The sequence below is a fragment of the Fomitopsis serialis genome (genome assembly GCF_022376445.1).
Source record: "Fomitopsis serialis strain Sig1Antser10 chromosome Unknown B0H18scaffold_134, whole genome shotgun sequence".
Taxonomy (NCBI): domain Eukaryota; kingdom Fungi; phylum Basidiomycota; class Agaricomycetes; order Polyporales; family Fomitopsidaceae; genus Fomitopsis; species Fomitopsis serialis.
In genome coordinates, this window is record NW_025955094.1 from 96,160 (window position 1) to 115,964 (window position 19,805).

Sequence of the window (19,805 nt, forward strand, 5' to 3'; positions counted from 1 at the left end):
GGCCCGGTGCTCAAAGCGACAACCATCCGCGCGACTCTCCACCGTCATCAGTAGCAAGCCAGTATGTTCCTTCAACATGCATCCCCGACATTCGTCCTCGCTTCTCTGAGTCTATGGTCGAGTCTCTGACGGTCTGCCCTCCCGACGTTCTCGCTGAGCATCCAAGCCCATGCCACTCTTGGTGTAACCGTGGGACCCTAGCTAGGACGCTCCCAAGCGATGGTCGTGAGCCACGACGTTCCTCTACAGACTTCACGCGGGCCGCCGGTACACAAGCACTCCCCACGAGCACTTCCATATGCTCGTGCACGCGGGTACAGTGTCTCGACTCTCCATAACTACTACTCTCCTCCCCCGGAGCCCGCGTAGTCTTCGCTCACCTGAGTCGTAAGTCGTTCACCATGCCTCCCCTTGCACTCGTTCTCCTCCCTTTCCTTGGCCCCGCACTCGCCCTTCCCGCGCCTACGCCGCGCGCCGCACTGCTCGACACGACCTCCTACTGCGGCCAATGGGACACCGTCACCGCCGGCCCGTACATCCTCAACCTCGACCAATGGGGCATCTCGAACGCGACGGGCTCTGACTGCGCCAACCTCGCCAGCCTCAGCGGGAACACCATCGCCTGGGAGAGCGAGTGGTCCTGGTCCGGCGGCAGCGGCGTCAAGACGTTCACTAACATCGAGCTCACCGACGGCATCAACGTCCAGTTGAGCGCCATCAGCTCCATCGACGTCCGTGCGTCCGTGATGTAGTCTTACCGATAGGCTGACTGCCCGCGCAGTCTTCCTGGTCGTGGAGCCAGTCCGGTTCGGGCACCATCGTGTCGGACGTCGCCTACGACCTCTTCACTTCGTGCGTAGACAGTCTACTCATGCACTCGTACACGAGCTCACCCTCCCAAGCGCGACCTCCGGCGGCTCCTCCGAGAACTACTGGGAGATCATGGTCTGGCTCGCCAACTACAGCTCCGGCCCGATCTCCTACAACTACGACTCCTCCGGCAACGCCGTGCCCATCGAGACCGGGCTCTCCCTCGCCGGACACACCTGGTACGTACCCCCCAATCCCACTCTGTGATACCCGGCCTCACGCGCAGCCCCAGGGACCTCTACTACGGCTCCAACGGCTACAATTACGTGTACTCTTTCCTCCCGTCGAGCACCGTCGCGAGCTTCGCGGGCGACGTCAACCTCTTCCTCCAGTACCTCACCTCGGCGCAGTCCCTCCCGAGCACCCAGTACCTCACCACGTTCGATGCCGGCTCGGAGGCTACTAGCGGCAGCGACGTAACGCTCACGACGAGCGCATACTCCGCGGTCATTTCGTCTTGAGTTGGGCATAATATCTGGCGGGTAGCAACGTGCATAGCTTGGTGTATGTTCGCTCGGCCGGTGTTTTCAGTTGTTGTCGTTGAAGCCTCCTTGTGAAGCGGTTATTTCACGCGAGCATCCTGTTATTAGCCCACTGTGTACTGGTATTGCGCTCATATGCGTGCAGCATGTCACGCACCGTGGCTCGCACGAGGCCGAGCGTGGCTGTCAATGCCGGCTGCTTCGTAGCGTCTTTGTACGGAATCACTTCAATCGGTGCTACCGCGCGTTATCCGCCATCCCGTGGGTGAATCGTTCAGGGATCGTTCAATAGGACCCGTATCTCCGATTTCCCAATCTGCGATCATGGGGAGTCATGGCCCGGGGGTGCCTAACTTGAAGCTTAAATAAAGGACTACCGCGCTCCTCCTCTCGCACGCCATTCCAGCTTGCTCTGACTTCGACAAGACTCCTCAGATTCGGTTATGAGCAACCATCCACAAGGGACGCAGCGCGCCGTGAAGTGGTATCCTCCGGGGTATGACATTCGGGTAGAGACTGTCCCTATTCCAGAGTAAGGCCGTTTCCATCTCGATGCGTACCAGTACTCATGTCTTCGTGATGCGAACAGGATCGTTGACCCGGATGATGCGATTGTCAAGATCAAGGTATCTGTCCTTACCTCGGATACATAGCGAGCTTCTGATCCGTTCATTGAAGTTGGCCGGACTATGCGGAAGTGATCTGCACATTTATAGGGGCCATGAAGACGTCGATGCCGAGTACGTCGAGCTTTCACAAAGGTGTCGATGAATACGCTGCAACTCACTTCGTCAGGCTTATTTGCGGGCATGAGCTTGTTGGCGAGGTCGTCGCTTTGGGATCGAGCTTCTATCCAGGAGCCACGGGAAGGCCGGAACTGTACTCCACTTTGAAGATTGGCGACAAAGTTGTATCGCCGTTCACCGTGTCGTGCGGCGAATGCCAGTAAGGACCGTTCATTCATCATGCCCGATGTCAGGGGCTCACCGTCGAGATAGTTTCTGCAGGGTAGGCTTCACTTGCCGCTGCATCCATTCGACGCTCTTCGGCATCCCCATCCTGCCGGGCGGGCAGGCGCAGTACGCGCGAATCCCCAAAGCCGGCGGCACGCTGTTCAGCCTCACCGCTTTGGCAACTTCAAATGCCCGTGTCCTCGAGGTCGCAGACAGCTCGCTCCTTCTGCTGGCGGATATCCTGCCGACGGGTGTCTTCGCTGCCTTGCAAACATTACAGCACCCCAAGCTATCACCGATGCTTACCGGTTTAGCATACCCGTCGAGCTCGTTCGTGCCAAGTGGCGAGTTGGCTCTCGCGGGCGCTGGAGTGATGAAGCCGCTGGAGGCCGCAGACCGGACGTTGACCATCGCGATCGTGGGCCTTGGACCGGTTGGGGTGGTACGCACTCACCGAATATCTGCGATGTACAACTGGGCTGACGAAATACTGCACGATCGCTAGTGCGCTGCGGTCAGCTTGCTACATATGATGGAGAACGTACGAACCGAGAAGGGGCTGGATTATCGAGTTTTAGCAGTCGACCCCAACGAGTCGCGGCGCAAGAAGATGGAAGCGGTCTATGCAACGATAAGCCGTCAGGAGAAACAGTCGGGCGCGTTCGTGGTAGCTGCCATCGACGAAGCTAAGCAACTTGCCAAGCTATGGACCGGAGGCGCGGGCTGCAATGCCGTCTTGGAGGTGAGTGTTTTCATCTGCTCCCGCTCACTCGCATCCGCTCAGCATTGGCTAGATTGTCGGGAATACCAGCGCGCTTGAGTTGGCATACAGTCTGGTTCGCCCGTTCGGCATCATCAGCTCGGTCGGCGTCCATCAAGAACCTCCACTACCTTTCACTGGCCGAGATGTTTACAACAAGAACGTATCGCTTGACTTCGGGCGCTGTCCTGTCCGCGCCATGTTCCCGCTTGCACTGGAGGTGCTAGTCAAGAGACAGGATGTATTTGGGGGTATCGGGGAGGATGCTAGCCTTATTGAGAAGGTTGTTTCTTTTGACGAGGCTGCGGAGAGTTATGAGCTCTTTGACAAGGGAAAGTGCGGCAAGATCTTATTCGATCCTTGGAGGTAACACCTCGTGAGGATATCTGAGGTTAAGTCGTGGTTTTATGGGTTCTCAAGGGGTGTGTGCAAATACGAACACAGGTATCGAAGAAGTCGTCTAAGGTCATCATGATATTTGTAGCAACCGTCAAACGACGAGCCAGTGTTGCACGCAATCAACGTACTAGTTATATTATGGTAACGCAGTAGCAGATGCGAAAGCAGAAGTGATGATTATATAAAAGAGTGTCGATACAGTGCAAAGCCTGATCACGCAGGTACGAAAGCAATTGGGAACTGTACAAGGTATGATCCCGGAATAATAAGCGGAGTAAAGTACGCAGTAGCCTCGTCAGATATTCGTATGTTCGCATAGGTACACTACAGGGTATCCCCGCTGCCCACGTCGATCTCCGTCAAAGATCCGAACCAACAGCGTCGACGACGTAGAGAACCTGTTGCGGCCTGACGAACAGTCCTCTCGATTCGGAGTTCGAGACATCAGACACTGCGGGCGATACACTCCGCATTCTCTTCGCCCGGTCAATGCTCAGCTGATCTCCTTCTCGCTTTAGTGTTCCTTTACCTCCACTGGCCCAGTCGAACTTCCGACGTCTTGCCGCACGATCATCATCGTAGTCCCAATCGCTCGAAGAGCCGATGTCGAAATATCGAATGCCACCCCATGTGCCATCATGCCATGCACGACCCTCGAGCTTCTCGCCTGGCCATGTGTCGTTCATCGGCACCTCTACTCCAACCCACGGCCCTAGCTCGCCCTCCACCTCGCCAATGTAGCGCGCAAAGGCACGGAAACGGGCTTTCTTTGACGAGATGATGCACGGAATGCCGATGTCCAGTGTAGCGCCACGAGGTAGTTGCGGCGCCGGCGCTTCCTTGATCGTTTCCGTTGAACTCTTCCGTTTCAGAGTAGCAGCACTGCTCGTGGAGACGACACTCGCCTGCTTCCCGTGCGTAACAATCACGCTCGGTCTGCCCTTCCCTTTGACCGTCCCGGAGACCTCCCTAGAGGTGGTCGACACAGAACGCACAGAGGGAGCACCCGATGCTTGCCTCGAAATAACTCGTCTAGGTGCGGTCGGGGACGTAGACGCAGTCGAGCGGACGGACATCGAGGATGCCGTTCGCTTCGTCGCGGGGCTTGCCTTGGAGTCTACAGGGGAGGGTGCTGGTCGCTTCCTCAGTGGTGTAGTAGGCTTCGACGCCGTTGATGGAGCGCGCGACCGCGGTAACCTCGACGTCGAGGTTGCCGTCGTCCGGGAGGTGCCAGTCGTTTTCACACTCATATTAGATACGGACGAGGCCGTCGAACCACGGCGACTGCGCGCGGTGACCGGGGTGATGTCGGTTTTCGCGGTCTCGAACGCAGTCGATACATCGCTCGTCGTGTTGGACATGGTCGAGGGTGGCCGGCCTGAGAGAGCAGACGACGGCCTGAGAGACGACGGTCTGGCGGGGGAGCGTTTGCGAATTGTTGATGTCTGTGACTTGACTGAGGCAACACTCGAACGCAGCCTGGATCCACGATCTCCGGGTGACAAGCTGCCCGATACGTTGCGGCGGCCAGGCACCGGGGACAGACTGGTGCGGCCGGAGGCGTGAGACGACGCCGGCCCATTAGATGTCAGGCCAGAGCGCACAGAAGACGGGCTTGTGACATGGCTAGGCGTCAGCTTTGAGTCCGGACGACCCGTCGACAATGCTAGACGTCGTGTGGTTGTGACAGTGCTCGTTTTTGAGGTTACGGAGAGTGTACTTCTTGCGACGGATCTGGTGGATGCGTTCGAGGATTTGACGGTGTCCGTACCTCTCGATGTCGTGGAGTATTTGGGGATCCCAGTGCGCAACGAATGCATGCTGCCAGTTTCGTCTTCGGCCTTTGCAGCACTGACACGAGGACCAACTCTACCCGTGCCCCTTGGTGCCGCAGACGGCGATACGGGACTGAACATATCGTCTACAGAGAGTTCTAGTTCTGCGAATCGCTGGTGAGGTCAACACACTCAACGCGCAGAGAGCAGAACATACCAGACGCAATCTCCTTCGCAGCCCAAGGCTCGAGACAGTCGAAGCCACCTTCTTGCTTCACGTTCAGGTACCGTCTTCGAAGCCATCTTAGGATGTCCATGCGAGCTTGCTCTACAGACACACGAACGTGCGAGGTCGCAGACAGCATTGCCTGGTCTGGCTCAGTCGGGTGCGGACGCAGAAGTACCGCAGAAACGAGGGTCTGAAGGTGTGATGAGTGTATCAGCGAGAACACAAGCCGCTTGCACATACCTGATAGAGAGCCGCAGCATTCTTCTCGTTCAGTCCTCTCCGAATAGACTCCATCGCCCACTCTACTCTCTCCCCGTCTTCGAACCGTACGCCGTCAGACTCCATGATATCGAGCCATTCCGGCTGCTCGAAGCACTGGTCCGCTTGCGAGCACATGACCTCGTCGATCGTCTTGCGTCCCGCCAGGACCATATCCTTGATGGTATCGGACCAATTGTCAATGATGGTACCCAGTCTTGCAAGGGCTGCGTGCGAGGCGAACAGAAGAGGGAAGATGTTCATAGGTGTGGTCCGCTTCGCCAGACCCTTGACGATGGCATCGCGAGTCTTCTGTGGTAGGTTGGCGAACTCCGAGGTGCACCAGCCTTCTCCGAACAGTCCAACGAGAGCGCGCCTCGCGCCCCGCTCTAGGTGAGGGTTCTTAACATCGTCGGAGAGCGCGAACTCGAGCACCCGTGGAGCCCGCCGCGCACACTGTCGGCAGCGACATCCGCCTGAGCCCCATTTTCCTCCCGTCGCAGCCTCGTACTCGGAAAACTCGAGGAAAGCATGGAAGAGTCCGTGCATCATCTCCTGGACGATGCGTGCCTGTATTTCGTCATATAGCGTGTCAATAGAGAGGTAGGAGGCAGAGCGCATGATGTGGAAAGAGGTGTCGAGATCGAAGGTGCGGTTCGAGAAGGCGAGAGTTCCGGTATAGATAAAGCCTAGGGTGAAATGTAGCGAAGCGGGAGTAAAGGGAGGAGAGGGCAGAGTCACCGTAAACGGTTCACCAGACGCTTTCAATGAGTCCGCCCAATCCAAAAGTTGAGTGCGAAAGTAGGCAGAGCGAGAGACCAGCATGAAGCGATGGGATGAGAATATGGCGGTGGTCGGTTCGTGGTTCGTCGACGAGAAGATTCCCGTCAGCGAGATGCGGATGTCCGAGTACAAGCGTGAGCGCCACATGAAGACAAGGTCCTTGCGGAGCTTGTCTATACGTGCATCCTCGTCGTTGCCTTCCTCTGGAGACGCGGTAGAGTCGAAGAGGAACTCGAACGCTTCACCAAAGCCTTTGCCGGTGTAGAGATACTCGAGTTCATTACAGAAGAGTATTGGGTTGATAGCGATCGGGATACGAAGCACAGCACCAGTGCTGGCCGACGGAGCAGGGGAGGGTGCCCGGAAGGGAGAAGGGGAGCGAGAGACTGAGGTGAAATCGACACCGAGCGTGAGGGAGAGCGCAGACTGTGCGGGAAGAGTGCCTGTGGGCGACGAAGAATACGGAAGAGGGGAGGCGGGCAGAGGAGCGGGCTTGAAGGAGAAATAACGCGCTTGGAAGCTCGGAGGTGCGCGTGCATAGACAACGGCTGCAATGACAAAGAATTAGTCGACCGCAGTACGAGTCAAGGGCGGACCACCGGGAGTGGATGGAGGATGGGCTGAGCCAGGCGCCATGTCGGGCAAGCGATGTGGCAGTCAGCGTAGCAAACTCTACAGGAAGAAGGAGAGGGGCAAGTGGACTCGAGATAGCAGCTGCAAAGACGTGCCCACGCACTCCCGGACGGCGGGGCAGCACGACAAGCACAGGGCGGGTCGCGATCGTGCTTACCTTTGTGACCCCAGACCTCCTCTGCACCCTTGGCATTGCTGTCATGCTCGTTTAAGAGCTCCCAAACGACATCGGGAAAGCGGTCTTTGGCGTGGTCGAAGAGAGCCTTCAGGTCGTCTTGCCAGGTGCCGGTGGCATGGCGCGTGGCTTCCTGGAGGGCGGGGGGCGCGGCGGCGGACGGCGGCGGCATGGCAGACAGCGAAGGGGAGAGGAGGCGAGCGCAGGAAGAGACGAAACCGAAGACGAGCCCGCGAGCGCAACCGCGGGAGGGTCGAGGGCAGGAAGGAGGAAGGGGTATCGGGACAAGGGCTGCAGCCTCTCACAGCCGCCCGCGTCTCCGCCTTCTCACTCATCCCTCTCCGCCGTCCTCGTCCTCGTCCTCGTCCTCGTCGCCGCCCCGGTCGCCCCCATGCCCCCAATGTGCCATCCGCTCGTTTGTGCGCAGCCCGTCCCCGTCCCTGACCACTGAGCTTCCAGCCGCGACAAGTTCACCATCCACTCAAAGGCCGTCGTCTGCCAGGACGTCGAGCTCAAGGGCGACATCACCGTCGGTGCCGGCACCATCGTCCATCCAAAGGCAACCATCTTTGCCATCGCCGGCCCCATCGTCATCGGCGCCGGCTGCATCGTCGAGGAGGGTGTCATCCTCGTCAACCGGCAAGTCCTCGCGCTGCTCTGTCCACCTCCCACTCACCCTCCTTGCAGTCGGAAAGAAGTCATGCGGATAGGCGATGACAATCTCTTCGAGATTGGCTGCCGTGAGTCGCCCGTTCCCCTTCCTTGCCGGCTGACTCTTACAATGCATAGGTGTCGAATGTCCCAGCATCGGCAACTTCAATACCATCTCTGCCCGCGCGAGAGTGCACCACACCGTCCGCATCTCCTCCTACTGCGTCGTCGGTGCCGCGTGCCTCGTCGTCCCGACCGAAGACGAGATCCTCGACGAGTATACCGTCATATACGGGCCTACCGCAGAGCGACGGATATGGAGCGGGCGCGGCAAGGTGCAGGAGGCCGATCTCAGGAGAAAGCACGCTGACTATCTCAAAGAGATGCTGCCCAAGTTCAATCGTCTCAGACGAGGCGACGGGACTTGAGCTCTCCATACCGACGTACGTTCTGGTTCACCCCATTTGTACGGTATTCTTGGTCATGGATTATTCTGTTCTGTTGTTATACAATGGTCCAATTTGGAGGAGAACTCGAGGCGTATCTAGAGCACTGTACCATCCTATTCCGTTGTCATCCAGTGGTTATGTCGCATCATCCAGTCTGCGCCAGATGAGCACGACGACGTAGTCTGCCGCAACATACTCGCGCGTTCTCGGCGCAGTAGACAACAGAGCCGCACACAGCGCAAACATCAGTATAACGAAATAGCTAATTACATGTGCCCCATCGTCGGGCCGTTCGATGTGTAAGAAGCCTGAACTTCATTATTTATGTGTGGGACTCGGGCCCGGGAGCGTCCAACAGCGCCCAACCACTCGTGAGCAGCGACCACCATCCGCTGCCGCAAGCTTGTTCTTCTTCGTAGACATCGTGCTGCATTCCTCGCTCATCGCTGTCATTACGCAACGCCTACAGCCATGGCCCCTCGCTCCTCGTCAAAGACCAGCGGCCGCGGCTTCCAGCCTGCGTACGATGCGGCGACCTACCGTGATCTGCTGCTCTTCGAAGAACGCCTCAAGACCAATGCAGCATCCCTGAATCGCAGGAAACATCGCTACCAACGTGCGTGTCCGTCATCATCTACGTCGACAGTTGTAACATGTCTGCGTATCTAGTCTTCCTCGTCCAGCTACTCGTCATCATCGCATTCCTCTCGAGCGAGGTGCTGTTGCAATCCCACCTCTTGTCGATCCCTTACACGTTGCTCCTCCGCGCGGCGCTGCCGGAACTCTACGCGGAGGCTGCAGACGTTCGGATCCACCCATACTTCACGACAGGTCTGTTGTTTGTCAGCGTGACGACGCTGGTCCTCTTCTTCGCCTCCGGGATGTACAGCGAGAAAATCGGCTATGCCAATCGGTATGTTTGTCCTTGCCCCTTCTATGCGAATGCTCAGCTTTGAAATTATGCCTCGGCCGGAAGGTACGTGCCGCATGCGAATCGTGCGCTCAGAAACTTCAACATGTACCTGAACGTGCGCCAGCCTCCCTACGTTCTAAACTACCCGCTTTCCTCAATCCGTTCACTCTACTCTTCCCTCGACCAACACCGTCATCGGTCGCTCCTGCCGCTCCGCTCCGCCACCGCTCGCCTTCCCCTACTGCTAGCCGGACGAAACGTAGCTCCTCCGTGCCCATCCCACCCATTCCGCCTGCGTCCAGTCCGCGAGGCGAGCTCATTTTCTCATCGCGTGTCGAGCGAGGCTTTCGCGACAGTTATGAACGTTATCGGGCAGCGTTCGAGCGGCGACGAGACGGGCGCGAACGTTTGGAACGAGAGAAGACATGGCCGGGGTGGATGATTTCGAAGATGCCTTGGGCAAAAGCATCATCGCCGCTGTCCCCTACTGTCCTTCCTGCAAGTGCTGCAGGATCGCGGTTCAGGACGGAAAGCGGGCGAAGCCGCGGAAGTGATAGTATGCCTCCATCGAGGAGGGTTAGTTTGCAGAGCCCTACATCCCCCTCGTCACGGAGCTTGGATGAGAAAACATATAAGGACGGTGCCCTCCCATCTGCTGGTGTCATTGGCAAAAATTAGGTGAGAGGTGTGACATTGAAGTACTACTTTAGTGACAGCAATTGAAACTGCTCATTGTAATGATATATGTATGATGCTGTTCGGCAGCAATCTACTCTAGTCTTGTACATTATGATACGACATTGGCTATTGCAATTCATGAAAAAAAAAAATACGAAAGAAGCCTGAAGAGCGCACTCGTAAGAGACATGGCTACTCTGAATGGCAGCATGGACTGGTTCCCAAGATAGTGGTCGGTAAGGTCGTCAGCGGTGCGAGGAATTCCGTGATCGAGCCCAGTCAACCACGTCAGATAATGTGTTGGCGGACCATTAATTAGGACTAGGTCCCATCCTTATAGGGAAGATCATTCAAAGTAACACTGTCCAGGCAGCTGTCTGAGGCATGACATCAGCAATGACCAATAGCAAGCTGTAACAATTGATGAAGATGGAACTAGATGGGAGTTGAACCCTCTTAGCTGCTAGACCATCAGTCCCATTCTAATGTCTCGTTACAGCCCTTATCACCTGTTTTTGGGAACTTTGTTACCCCAGCTCAGCTGTGATCATTGTGACTCATGACATGTTGTGCCAAGCATGTCTGACCGTCACACAAGCCCACCTGGTATTGTGCTTGCATCAGCAGAAGGCTTCTCAGTACAGGCATTTGGAAACTTACTGGAACATGGAAACAAGTGGCTCACCAAGGATGTCCTAACCTCTGTGACCAGAGAGGAAACTGTATGAAACCTACTACAGTTACAGCACTACTTGAAAGTGCACCCTCATATGTATATGACTTCCTATATTTCAAGTATACTAAGGAAACCACAATGTGCATATTTCTTCAACAGCAAATATCATTGACCCTATAGGGATATGTGAATATTGACATATGGCCAACAGTTGTGAAATCTGAAGTGTTTGGATAATAGAATAAGCAGTTTAGACTCACTAGCATGTATTGTGACCTGGGTAAAATATCCCACCATGTACACTGGCAAGCATGATGCCATTTTATCACTTGGGCCTTGCCCTCGAGATGGGTGTGTTGGAAACAATGGCAACACCTCCCTCCATGGACCCTTTGGTCCCAGGCCTCTCTCGCTGCCCATTTGTACTTCCCAGAACCAGGGAATGGTGTAGATTCATTGAATTCAATGTCAACGGCGGCAGTGTGTCCCCAAGTCTCGGTGCCCATGTCCTCTTATGCTGATGAGCCTGGTTCCAGACGTGCTGAACAGTGCTTGCCCACTCACTCAGTGGATGTCTGTAGAAACCCAAGCTACCTCGCTCAGTATCCCGACCACATCCTGCCCACTGAGAACACTTTGTTCCTCACACGTCTGCAGTCCAGTCCAGGGGGACAGCTACAGACAAGGTTGCCGGCCCGTGTGGATGCAAATGTTCAGAACAACACACAAATGCCAGATATGCTAAGCCTTGTCCATGCACTCAGAAATCTTGTCAGGATACGGGAGCAGCTGGTGCATCAGAGAAAACCACCCAAAACCTCAAGACATTGAAGAGATATATATCTTGTCAAGATGTTGCCAAGAGCTGTGTACCACGCCTTGATGTAGACAGACATGGTGTCACCAATGTGGGGGCGCGAGGGGTTGAGCCCAATGCCCGGTAGACCTTTCAGGTACACCGTCATTGCTGACAGAGCAACATTTTGATGCTCAAGGACATGTCACATTATCTATCATGTGCATCAGTGTGGAACTACCATGAAAGCATGTAGAAGTGACATACCGTGCTGAACAAGCCATCAACAGCCTCTCTCTTGTCCGCTCCACCAATACGGCTCTCAATGTAGGACCGCACCCGCACGACCTCCCGATCGCATGCACCCATCCCCCTCCATCGACCGCTCCTTCAGCCGAGCTGCCCGCTACCGAACTGCACTGCTGAAGGTCCCAATACACAGCACCACAGCCCCCATCCTGACATCCATACACGGTTTCCCCGCAACCTCGTGAACCAAACAGTGCAAGTGGCTCTATGGTGGTTGCAAACTAGATAGATATGGGGATTTTTTGTGTATTGTCAATGACAATGCATAATGACAGGCAATGGAAAAGCACTCACAGCAGCAAGGGCAGGCTCAACTTTGTTCAACACCCTCGGCAGAGATGCCAGGAGTAGGGACGAGACAAGAGGGTACTCGGTGGCAAATGACGGGAGAGCCTTGTTAGAGGCGTCAACACCGGCGCTGAGCCAGTCAAGTCGGTTCAAGATGCGAGCCAGAGCGGGGTCACAGTGGCCATCAGAGTCAGTGAACTCGGTGGTGATGGTGTTGCGGATTTCTACTCAGTAAAGCTTCATTGCCCCGGTCCAGATGTCGCACTGATCGCTGTTTTGAGTGGTGGCAGCGTCTGAGTTGAAGAACGAGTCGATGTACGGCTCAAGGTGGTCGTGGAAGGCAGCGTCCATTGCTGTGAGCAATTGTCTGATAGACGTGTTGTTTCCACGTTACCAGTGCCAACACCAGCAACCCAGACTTCCCTCAGCTCCCTGGCATCTCTCGCCAGGCATACGCATGAGGATCTGTTTCAAAAACCTTGGGGTGCTGTGCAATCCATGCCTTGCAATCCGGAAGAGGAGACCCATCGCAGCGCAGCAAGAACTTGAAGCGTAGTGTAAGACCACACACGATTGGAATAATACACTGAGAATGGGTGTTAGTACAGATACACAATGCAGATGAGTTGACTCACGTCACCGTTCACACGGTACATCATGTCTAGGACTTTCGCAGGCATGTTCTTTGGGTTATAGAACAGCCCAAGCTCAGTCAAATCAACCAGCATTCTCGACAGCTCGCGCCACCGCAAGAGCCGAGTGATTGTACTGGACTTTTGCTTGCCCAGCACTGCTGGGATGATAGCATCCCAGGTGTCCATTGGCTTGCCACTCAGAAGACGGAGAGACATGTTGAGCTGCGACTCAGCATCATCTGGCATCTTCGCGGTGTCCCGGTTCTGGGCGAGGATGAAGAGCATCTGCTCGTGGTACTGCGAAGCCTCGATCATGGCTGTATGCAACTATCAGAAGCTGTGGCGTCTCAGGTATAACAAAGATTGACTGACCCTTGTCGTAGAGCCGTACTGTCCAGGTTGTCTTGGTCCGGATGATGTCCTCAAGATCTCTGATGCGCTGGGACACGAGAGCATGTTGCTCTGATGCCTCTGGCACGGTCTTCAGTGCAAGTTGTGCCTGTTCCAAGGCCTTTGTGTCTGGCAGCGTGAGGCAGAGGGATGCCTCAAAGCGGTGGGAACCATTCAGCATAGAGGCAAATTTGCCCTGTGCTTGTGGGGTCCAGACGGTGCCAGGATAAAGAGTGAATTCCTCCGATCCGCTGTCCTCGCTTTGATCCTGGAATAGAAAGTTTTGTTGCCAGGTCAGGAGATGCAATGACTGATAATTTATTGATTACTCACAGTTGGAATTGAAAGCCATTCACGTTCAACTGCAAGAATGGGTGCATTCTCGTCGAGCAGCCCCTCAAACTGCCTCTTCATACTGGTGAGAATACGCCCAACATGGCCCTCGTCGAGTGTGCGAAGGTTGACAGTGTTGTGAGCCAGAGTGGGACCGCCAGCATGAGGATCAAGTCTGATGTTGTCACTCTTTGACATGGGAGCGACAGTCACAGTGAAGTAGCCAATGGTGGTGTCCTTCAGCAGCCTGTACACCATCTGGAAAGTAGTGTAACGGCTTCGCATGTCTGCCTCTTCTGGCTTGGGCACCTGACAAAAAAATATCAAATTCTGTACTGTCGCCGACAATACAGAAAACCAATCAGGAGACTCACAAGGATCTTCTGCACCTTCTTGTTGACCTTCTGTAGCAATTGAAAGTTATAAGTCAACCCCAGTATAGCAGACGTACAAAATTTGTCAGCCACTCACCACTGAAGCAGATTTCTTTACCTTGCTCATCAGTGCAACATCTTCACTGGAGTCACTCATGTTCTCCTCCTCCTCCTCCTCCTCACTGCTCTCGTTGGCGTTGTTCCCCTCTTCATCAGTCATCTGCGCCTCACTCTCCTCTGCGCTGCTCTCTTCTGTGCTGCTCTCCTCTTCATCATCAGTCATCTGTGCCTCACTCTCCTGTGCGTGCAATATTTGAGCATCTTGTGCACTTCAGTGGGAGGGATTTATATACTCACTTCATCACTTGGGACACTGGCAGCACGCTGCAGAATATACATTAGCATTGGCTGAACATTATAAACAATGCCATGCTCATGCTTACCATCTTTCCTTCTTTCCTGGCCTTCATAATCTTGATGCGTGTGGCCTGCAATCATCCAAAACACTTTAGGATACTGTCGACGACATTACACAATATTTATAATTAACTGGCCTGATGAACAGACTCAGACTCAGAGTCTGACAATTCTGCCTCCTTTACGGCTGTGAGGCTAGCCTGATTGGCAGGCAGTTCACCATAAGTGTCATCAGCCTGCGAGTCAGCATACAAGGGAGTGACTTCAAGTTCCCCAAAGCTGCTGGCGATCTAGTAAATGTCAGTGACCACCCATGTGCATTAATTTGTTGTTTATCCTACCTCTTTATACTATATGCACAAGCAAAGCCCATCAGTCAGATTGTCACTCTGGCAAGCAGTACACATACAACTTCGTAACTTTCTTCAATTGCAGCAACTTCCTGTGCTTCTTGATCAGACATTGACTGTCAATTTTTTTGTGTCAGTGACAATACACAAAAAATGAAAAATGAACTCACCATTGGGCTTCCCTTGTCCTCTACCTCATTGGGCTGGGACTCCTCAATGGTGTTGAAGGTTTAGGGGGGAAAGAAAGTGAGTGCCATGTTGTAATGTCGACGACAGTACACAAAAGAAGAGAAAAAAATCACTTCACTGATGGGGCTCTGCAGATGTCATTGAGCATATGGCATGTCAGAGCAATGGCAGTAGTATGATGCACTCACAGACATGTTTGAATTTGAGCTTGAGGTGTTATGGCTTCCAAAAGAGGATGGTGGTGGTAGCAGTTCAAGAGTGGTTCAGCCACCATCAACTGGGGGTGCCCCTATATATATACAACTAGTATTCATGGTATGCAGGGTCTCCATACCAGACCCCCTGTACAGAAAATTCTAGGCCCTGTATTGACTATATATTGCCCTACTGCAGGAAGATCACATGGAGCGAGCGGGCCTGGATCACCATTTCAATGAGCTTGAGCCAGAGTTGAAGACCATCCCCACCACCGTCCCAACTCGCAACCTGATCGTTGTGGACGCCTTTCTCCTGAAGGCTCTCAAGAAAGAGGCCGCTGAGGTCGCCCAGAGGGCTCAGGGGACCACTGCTGGCAAGTCGGGGTCCGCGTTCACTCAGGACATATACAGACCTGGGGTCTGGCATGCTTCTGCAGGTGAGTATGAGCAACTGTACCCACTGGCAGATTGGCGACCCATCTTTCAGCTATGGAATTCTTCTGACGAGGCCGGGGGACAGCAGGCACCCTATCCCAGTACTTTGCGCGTTCTCTTCTGGGGGTCAATTATCGAATGTAACTACCAGTCAGCTTGCTGTGTACTCACTCAATTTCATCATGCCCTTACCTGTTTCTCATGGACTCATTCGATGACTTGTAGGACCAGTGAGCTGACGTACCGGAGTGTTCCCACTGGGCCACCTACCTCAAGACGACGTACAATGACTACATGGTTCTCTTACCCAAGAAGCCTCATCTGGACGAGCTTAGGTTATGGGGAAATTGGACACATTTTGGACGTAGGAAAGTCTAGGAAAGTCCCCTACACACAGAAATTACAGGCCATGGCGCAGGAAACGGTGCACCGGAGTACATATACTCATGGAATAAATGCACATCTTTGGCGCATTAAACACAGAACTTGCATCCTCACTGCAATCGACACTGTTCAAGTTCACTGGCGCACGGCATACGATGCTCACGGCACTTCTGAGCACGGAACATCTGCCTACAAGTCTTAGAACCCTCAGGGAAGCCTGGAAAAGTACAACAAAGGTAGTGCATACGACGGAATACGCACACAATCTACGGGATGACATGCACAGACAGCCCTCCACTCCGACTGTCAGTAGTGAATTATGCGCCAGTGGTGCACGGTGGCGGGGCCGTGTCTCTCGCGCAAAAAGAGTACACCGGGCACTGGCATTCACAATAGCGAAGCCTGCGCCAGTGGTGCATGGCGGCCGGGCCGTGTCTTTGTGCACGGAAAATGCAGTGCACCAGAATTCTCATTGACACCGCATGCGCCAATGGTGCACGGTGGCCGGGCCGTGTCTCTCGCGCAGAAAGAGTACACCGGGCACTTGCATTTTTATTCACACCGCATGCGCCAGTGGTGCACGGCGGCGGGGCCATGTCCGTTGTGCTTTGCAGAGGCTGTCTTGGGCCCTCCTGCTAATGGATCATGCGCCGATGGTGCACGGCGGCGGAGGCACGTCTGTCTGCCATTACACTGAACACCAGGGCCTTCCTCTGAGCATGCGCCAGTGGTGCACGGCAACGCGGCCTTCTCCTCACGTAGTACAGACCGGCCGCTTCTGCTCATTATGCATTCCCCAGTGGTGCACGACAGCGGGGTGCACGACAGCGGGGTGCACGACAGCGGAACATGCGCTCGCGCATATCGGTTGTCTCTGTCCACTACGGCGCACCGTGGCCCGGTGTGCGCCAGTGGTGCACGGCAGTGGGCCAGACCCGTTGCGCTCGGGCTCGGCACACACTGCCTTCCCTCGTCCGGTGTGCACCATCGGTGCACAGCCCTCCGCAATGTGCCCTCAGCTCGCAGAGGCTGTATCAGGTCCTCCTGCTAACGGAGCATGCGCCGGTGGTGCACTGCGGCGGAGGCACGTCTTTCCGCTGTTGTACTGGACACCAGGGCACTCCCTGAGCATGCGCCAGTGGTGCACAGCGACGTGGCCATGTCCTCATGCAGTACAGTCCGTCCGCGTCTGCTCATTAGGCATGCACCAGTGGTGCACAACGGCGGAGCATGCCCCGCCTGCTTCAGTAGTCTACGGTGCACCGTGGCCCGGTGTGCGCCAGTGGTGCACGGCGGTGAGCCAGACCCTTTGTGCTCTGGCTCGGCATAGATTGTCCACCCTTGTCAGGTGTGCGCCAGTGGTGCACGGCAGTGGGCCGAACCCGTTGCGCTCTGGCTCGGCATCCACTGACTGCCCTCGTCCGGTGTGCGCCACTGGTGCACAGGCCTCCGCAGCGTGCCCTCAGCTCCTCGCTACAGTCCCAGCATGATTGCTTATCGCCTGCTTGGTCCAGACATGAGCTCGCGGTAATGCTCCGACGCCTGACAAGAATACATAAAAGGGTGGAAGCCTTCCAATGTGTGTTGCCGGCGAGAGCGGCCGGCGAGCGAGGTCGGCGGCGCGAGGGCGGGAGCCCTCGCGCTGTCGAGCGAGCCGGACGCTCTCCGCCCGCAACACACATGGATGGCGGACACCCTTTATTGGAGGCTTGGCGGGCGGATTAGCTGCATGTCCGACTACCCGTTCATAGACGTGCACTGTGGCCGCAGCTTAGATTCCCGCTGACGGTGCCAGTCCCACAGGTGCACGAGGTCAACCGATGGAGCACCGGCAACAGAATGTGCACCGGTCTATCACGCCGCAATCCCTCGCTGTATGTAAGAGACACTGAATGCGGATGCTACCCCAAAACAAGTCGTGCACGAGGCATGCCTAAACACGGAGTGCACCGGCAGTGCACCACGCGAGAGGGGTGATAACGTGGTCGGCGGAGAATGCCGCAGCGCACAAGCGGCCCATGAGGCGGCACGAGGTCAGCCAGTTATACGGTGACGGCTCGCCAGCAACCGCACACTTTCATCCTCCTCCGCTCTACTATGGTCGGCGCGTACACCCTCCCAGAGCTCCGCATTCAGCTCAAGATCTTCCGATTGCGGCTCGGGGCGAACGAGCGAGAAGATGCGGACAAAATCTTCTACGACGACCTCCCGGACAGTTGGAATGTGCTAAGACTGGGTGCGCTTGAGGATACGCTGAAGATGATCCTGGACGGGCATCTGACATGGGCGGGTATCCAAGAGCTCTTCGAGCGGGAAGCAATGGTAAGTCTCCATCCCGCTGTACGGTACAGTGATCGAATCCACACCTCAGACGGGCGAATGGGTCACGTCCATCGGGAACCTCGGTCTGAACTACTGGTTGCCGTCCCTCGTAAATGCGGCCGTGGGTTGGGTGACCCGTGGGCCGACCGAGCAGCGGACCTTCCAGCAGTGGATCCAAGACCACAACATTCCGTGGCGGACCGTTGTCGGACGCAAGCCGTCCGAGACGAACTGGAAGATTATTCGGAAGCTCTTGCTATATCTACAGGGTGAGCGGAGCAGAATCCCCGTACAGCGTGCACTAACCGGAGTACTAGGCGGCAGGCGTCTGGTCTGGCGTAAGTGTCTTGAGGAAAAATACCGTGCGGTGACTGACTAGGTGGACAGCCATTCAGTACCGCGACCTCGAGCCCGAAGCGGACGGCAATCCCGCGGACAACGAGCCTGAAGAGACGCGCGGCATGGACTTTGTCTTCGAGCGGGTATGAAGTGCACTACATAGATGAGATAGAACGCAGCATGCTCATGTGTTAACTGATGCAACAGCGGGGCGGAGAAAAACGGTGCTACTGTTGCAGGGTCGTATCTCAAGTCCCCTGCATACTGCACAACAGCACGCCGCCATGCCTCGTGTGTCAGATGCTACTACATCGGTGCTCGCTAGAGGTATGCAATGGCACGCAACTTATATTGTCTGACTTGCGTAGTTGACGGAGAGCTCTAAACAGGTCATCGAGATTAGCGACTCGAGCGACGATGACAACGCGGAAGCCGACAGTGACGGTGAATCTGAGAGCTCGACTTGACGTCCGCTATCTACCGATTCTCGTTGTTGCGCACTGCCCGTCCTGTATCTTCGCGTCGCAAATGCTAGCCGATGTTGATACGTATATTTGCGGGTAGAAAGGACCTGGATTGTCGGGGCCGCGCGCCGCGCGCTGTGCACCGTGAACCACTGATGCACAGCCGTCTTGACCACCGCGGCCGAGTTTGTGTGCTTAAGTTAATTTGATCATAATAGGTTCCGGCTCGCAGTTGCCTATCTGAGACTGGTCGGGTTTACTGCATTATGCGGACGAAATATTCACGTCCGTGCACCGCACTGGCAAGTCCGTACGCGACAACGCGAACGGAGAGCAATGGATGAGCTCTGTCACGCTGCGCCAATGTCACACAGACAACGTGTTGTGATGCCGCCCTCACTCCAGCGCGTGCACAATTCTCTGTGATCATTCAACATTCCGCCAAGATAACTCAATAAATTAATGGCCTCGGTCCGAGCCCGTGCACCACTGGTGCACGGCGGCGGGACATACCCCGCACAACAGAATACGTGTCTGTGCACTGGGGTGTACCCCAGTCCGGCGTGCGCCACTGGTGCACGGCGGTGATCCGCACAGGTCCTGGTCTGTCTCCGCACGTAAGCCTCCCTCGCCGGGCATGCGCCACTGGTGCACGGCCCCTGACGACGTACATCGAGCTCCTGACAGAAATTCTGGTGTCTTCTTGAGAACGATTCTCGAGACGGAGGTAAGTCACAAGAGCACTTTGCATGCCGAGGGAACTCGGACGGAGCGCTGAAAATTTACTGAATGTATAGAAGACGTGTTAAAAGCAAACACGTGGCTTTGACAGTGCTGTACACGACGCAGCGGAGAGAACACGGCAGTGCACCGACGGTGCACTACCCGAGACAGGCCAT

General features: G+C 55.4%; 8 protein-coding genes across 8 annotated transcripts; 6 read left to right on the forward strand and 2 right to left on the reverse strand.

Moving 5' to 3' along the window:
* Positions 1-401: 401 nt before the first annotated feature.
* On the forward strand, positions 402-1,331 carry B0H18DRAFT_885763 (glycoside hydrolase family 12 protein; the record flags this gene model as incomplete). The annotated part of the gene is made up of 4 exons (XM_048041085.1): positions 402-731; positions 782-852; positions 903-1,049; positions 1,103-1,331. The coding sequence occupies 4 exons, from the start codon at positions 402-404 to the stop codon at positions 1,329-1,331; spliced, it is 777 nt and encodes a 258-aa protein (XP_047887227.1).
* Positions 1,332-1,536: 205 nt separating this feature from the next.
* B0H18DRAFT_94261 (chaperonin 10-like protein) lies at positions 1,537-3,629 on the forward strand. Its single transcript, XM_048041885.1, has 7 exons — positions 1,537-1,884; positions 1,942-1,978; positions 2,031-2,092; positions 2,148-2,297; positions 2,351-2,747; positions 2,811-3,047; positions 3,100-3,629. The coding sequence occupies exons 1-7, from the start codon at positions 1,796-1,798 to the stop codon at positions 3,433-3,435; spliced, it is 1,308 nt and encodes a 435-aa protein (XP_047887228.1). The 5' UTR covers positions 1,537-1,795; the 3' UTR covers positions 3,436-3,629.
* Positions 3,630-3,823: 194 nt separating this feature from the next.
* On the reverse strand, positions 3,824-7,489 carry B0H18DRAFT_1124832 (uncharacterized protein; the record flags this gene model as incomplete). Its single annotated transcript, XM_048034913.1, has 4 exons — positions 3,824-5,403; positions 5,457-5,658; positions 5,709-7,057; positions 7,300-7,489. 4 exons carry the CDS (start codon positions 7,487-7,489, stop codon positions 3,824-3,826), a joined length of 3,321 nt encoding a protein of 1,106 aa, XP_047887229.1.
* A 131-nt stretch (positions 7,490-7,620) lies between these two features.
* B0H18DRAFT_1041218 (trimeric LpxA-like protein) lies at positions 7,621-8,696 on the forward strand. Its single transcript, XM_048030574.1, has 4 exons — positions 7,621-7,719; positions 7,777-7,956; positions 8,005-8,057; positions 8,107-8,696. The coding sequence occupies exons 1-4, from the start codon at positions 7,709-7,711 to the stop codon at positions 8,394-8,396; spliced, it is 534 nt and encodes a 177-aa protein (XP_047887230.1). The 5' UTR covers positions 7,621-7,708; the 3' UTR covers positions 8,397-8,696.
* Positions 8,697-8,779: 83 nt separating this feature from the next.
* On the forward strand, positions 8,780-10,142 carry B0H18DRAFT_1041221 (uncharacterized protein). The gene is made up of 5 exons (XM_048030575.1): positions 8,780-9,033; positions 9,087-9,330; positions 9,394-9,413; positions 9,455-10,008; positions 10,063-10,142. Exons 1-4 carry the CDS (start codon positions 8,889-8,891, stop codon positions 10,006-10,008), a joined length of 963 nt encoding a protein of 320 aa, XP_047887231.1. The 5' UTR covers positions 8,780-8,888; the 3' UTR covers positions 10,063-10,142.
* Positions 10,143-11,481: 1,339 nt separating this feature from the next.
* On the reverse strand, positions 11,482-14,279 carry B0H18DRAFT_959275 (uncharacterized protein; the record flags this gene model as incomplete). The annotated part of the gene is made up of 13 exons (XM_048042796.1): positions 11,482-11,651; positions 11,683-11,717; positions 11,748-12,010; positions 12,084-12,301; positions 12,343-12,430; positions 12,556-12,663; positions 12,713-13,029; positions 13,085-13,370; positions 13,436-13,744; positions 13,810-13,839; positions 13,907-14,107; positions 14,167-14,193; positions 14,253-14,279. The coding sequence occupies 13 exons, from the start codon at positions 14,277-14,279 to the stop codon at positions 11,482-11,484; spliced, it is 2,079 nt and encodes a 692-aa protein (XP_047887232.1).
* A 678-nt stretch (positions 14,280-14,957) lies between these two features.
* On the forward strand, positions 14,958-17,192 carry B0H18DRAFT_959276 (uncharacterized protein; the record flags this gene model as incomplete). Its single annotated transcript, XM_048042797.1, has 8 exons — positions 14,958-15,080; positions 15,159-15,399; positions 15,430-15,547; positions 15,623-15,831; positions 15,881-16,086; positions 16,110-16,312; positions 16,356-17,076; positions 17,130-17,192. 8 exons carry the CDS (start codon positions 14,958-14,960, stop codon positions 17,190-17,192), a joined length of 1,884 nt encoding a protein of 627 aa, XP_047887233.1.
* A 686-nt stretch (positions 17,193-17,878) lies between these two features.
* On the forward strand, positions 17,879-18,909 carry B0H18DRAFT_959277 (uncharacterized protein; the record flags this gene model as incomplete). Its single annotated transcript, XM_048042798.1, has 5 exons — positions 17,879-18,103; positions 18,153-18,372; positions 18,399-18,441; positions 18,483-18,585; positions 18,811-18,909. 5 exons carry the CDS (start codon positions 17,879-17,881, stop codon positions 18,907-18,909), a joined length of 690 nt encoding a protein of 229 aa, XP_047887234.1.
* Between the last annotated feature and the right edge of the window lie 896 nt (positions 18,910-19,805).

Excerpts from the sequence above, each read along its gene's own strand:
- B0H18DRAFT_1041221 (XM_048030575.1), top strand. The coding sequence starts at position 8,889 with ATGGCCCCTCGCTCCTCGTCAAAGACCAGCGGCCGCGGCTTCCAGCCT. Across the intron at positions 9,034-9,086 it reads CAGGAAACATCGCTACCAAC|TCTTCCTCGTCCAGCTACTC; the intron begins GTGCGTGTCCGT and ends CTGCGTATCTAG. Across the intron at positions 9,414-9,454 it reads GTACGTGCCGCATGCGAATC|CCTCCCTACGTTCTAAACTA; the intron begins GTGCGCTCAGAA and ends AACGTGCGCCAG.
- B0H18DRAFT_1041218 (XM_048030574.1), top strand. Across the intron at positions 7,957-8,004 it reads GGTGTCATCCTCGTCAACCG|TCGGAAAGAAGTCATGCGGA; the intron begins GCAAGTCCTCGC and ends CCCTCCTTGCAG. Across the intron at positions 8,058-8,106 it reads TCTCTTCGAGATTGGCTGCC|GTGTCGAATGTCCCAGCATC; the intron begins GTGAGTCGCCCG and ends TACAATGCATAG.
- B0H18DRAFT_94261 (XM_048041885.1), top strand. The coding sequence starts at position 1,796 with ATGAGCAACCATCCACAAGGGACGCAGCGCGCCGTGAAGTGGTATCCT. Across the intron at positions 2,093-2,147 it reads CATGAAGACGTCGATGCCGA|GCTTATTTGCGGGCATGAGC; the intron begins GTACGTCGAGCT and ends TCACTTCGTCAG. Across the intron at positions 2,298-2,350 it reads GTGTCGTGCGGCGAATGCCA|TTTCTGCAGGGTAGGCTTCA; the intron begins GTAAGGACCGTT and ends CCGTCGAGATAG.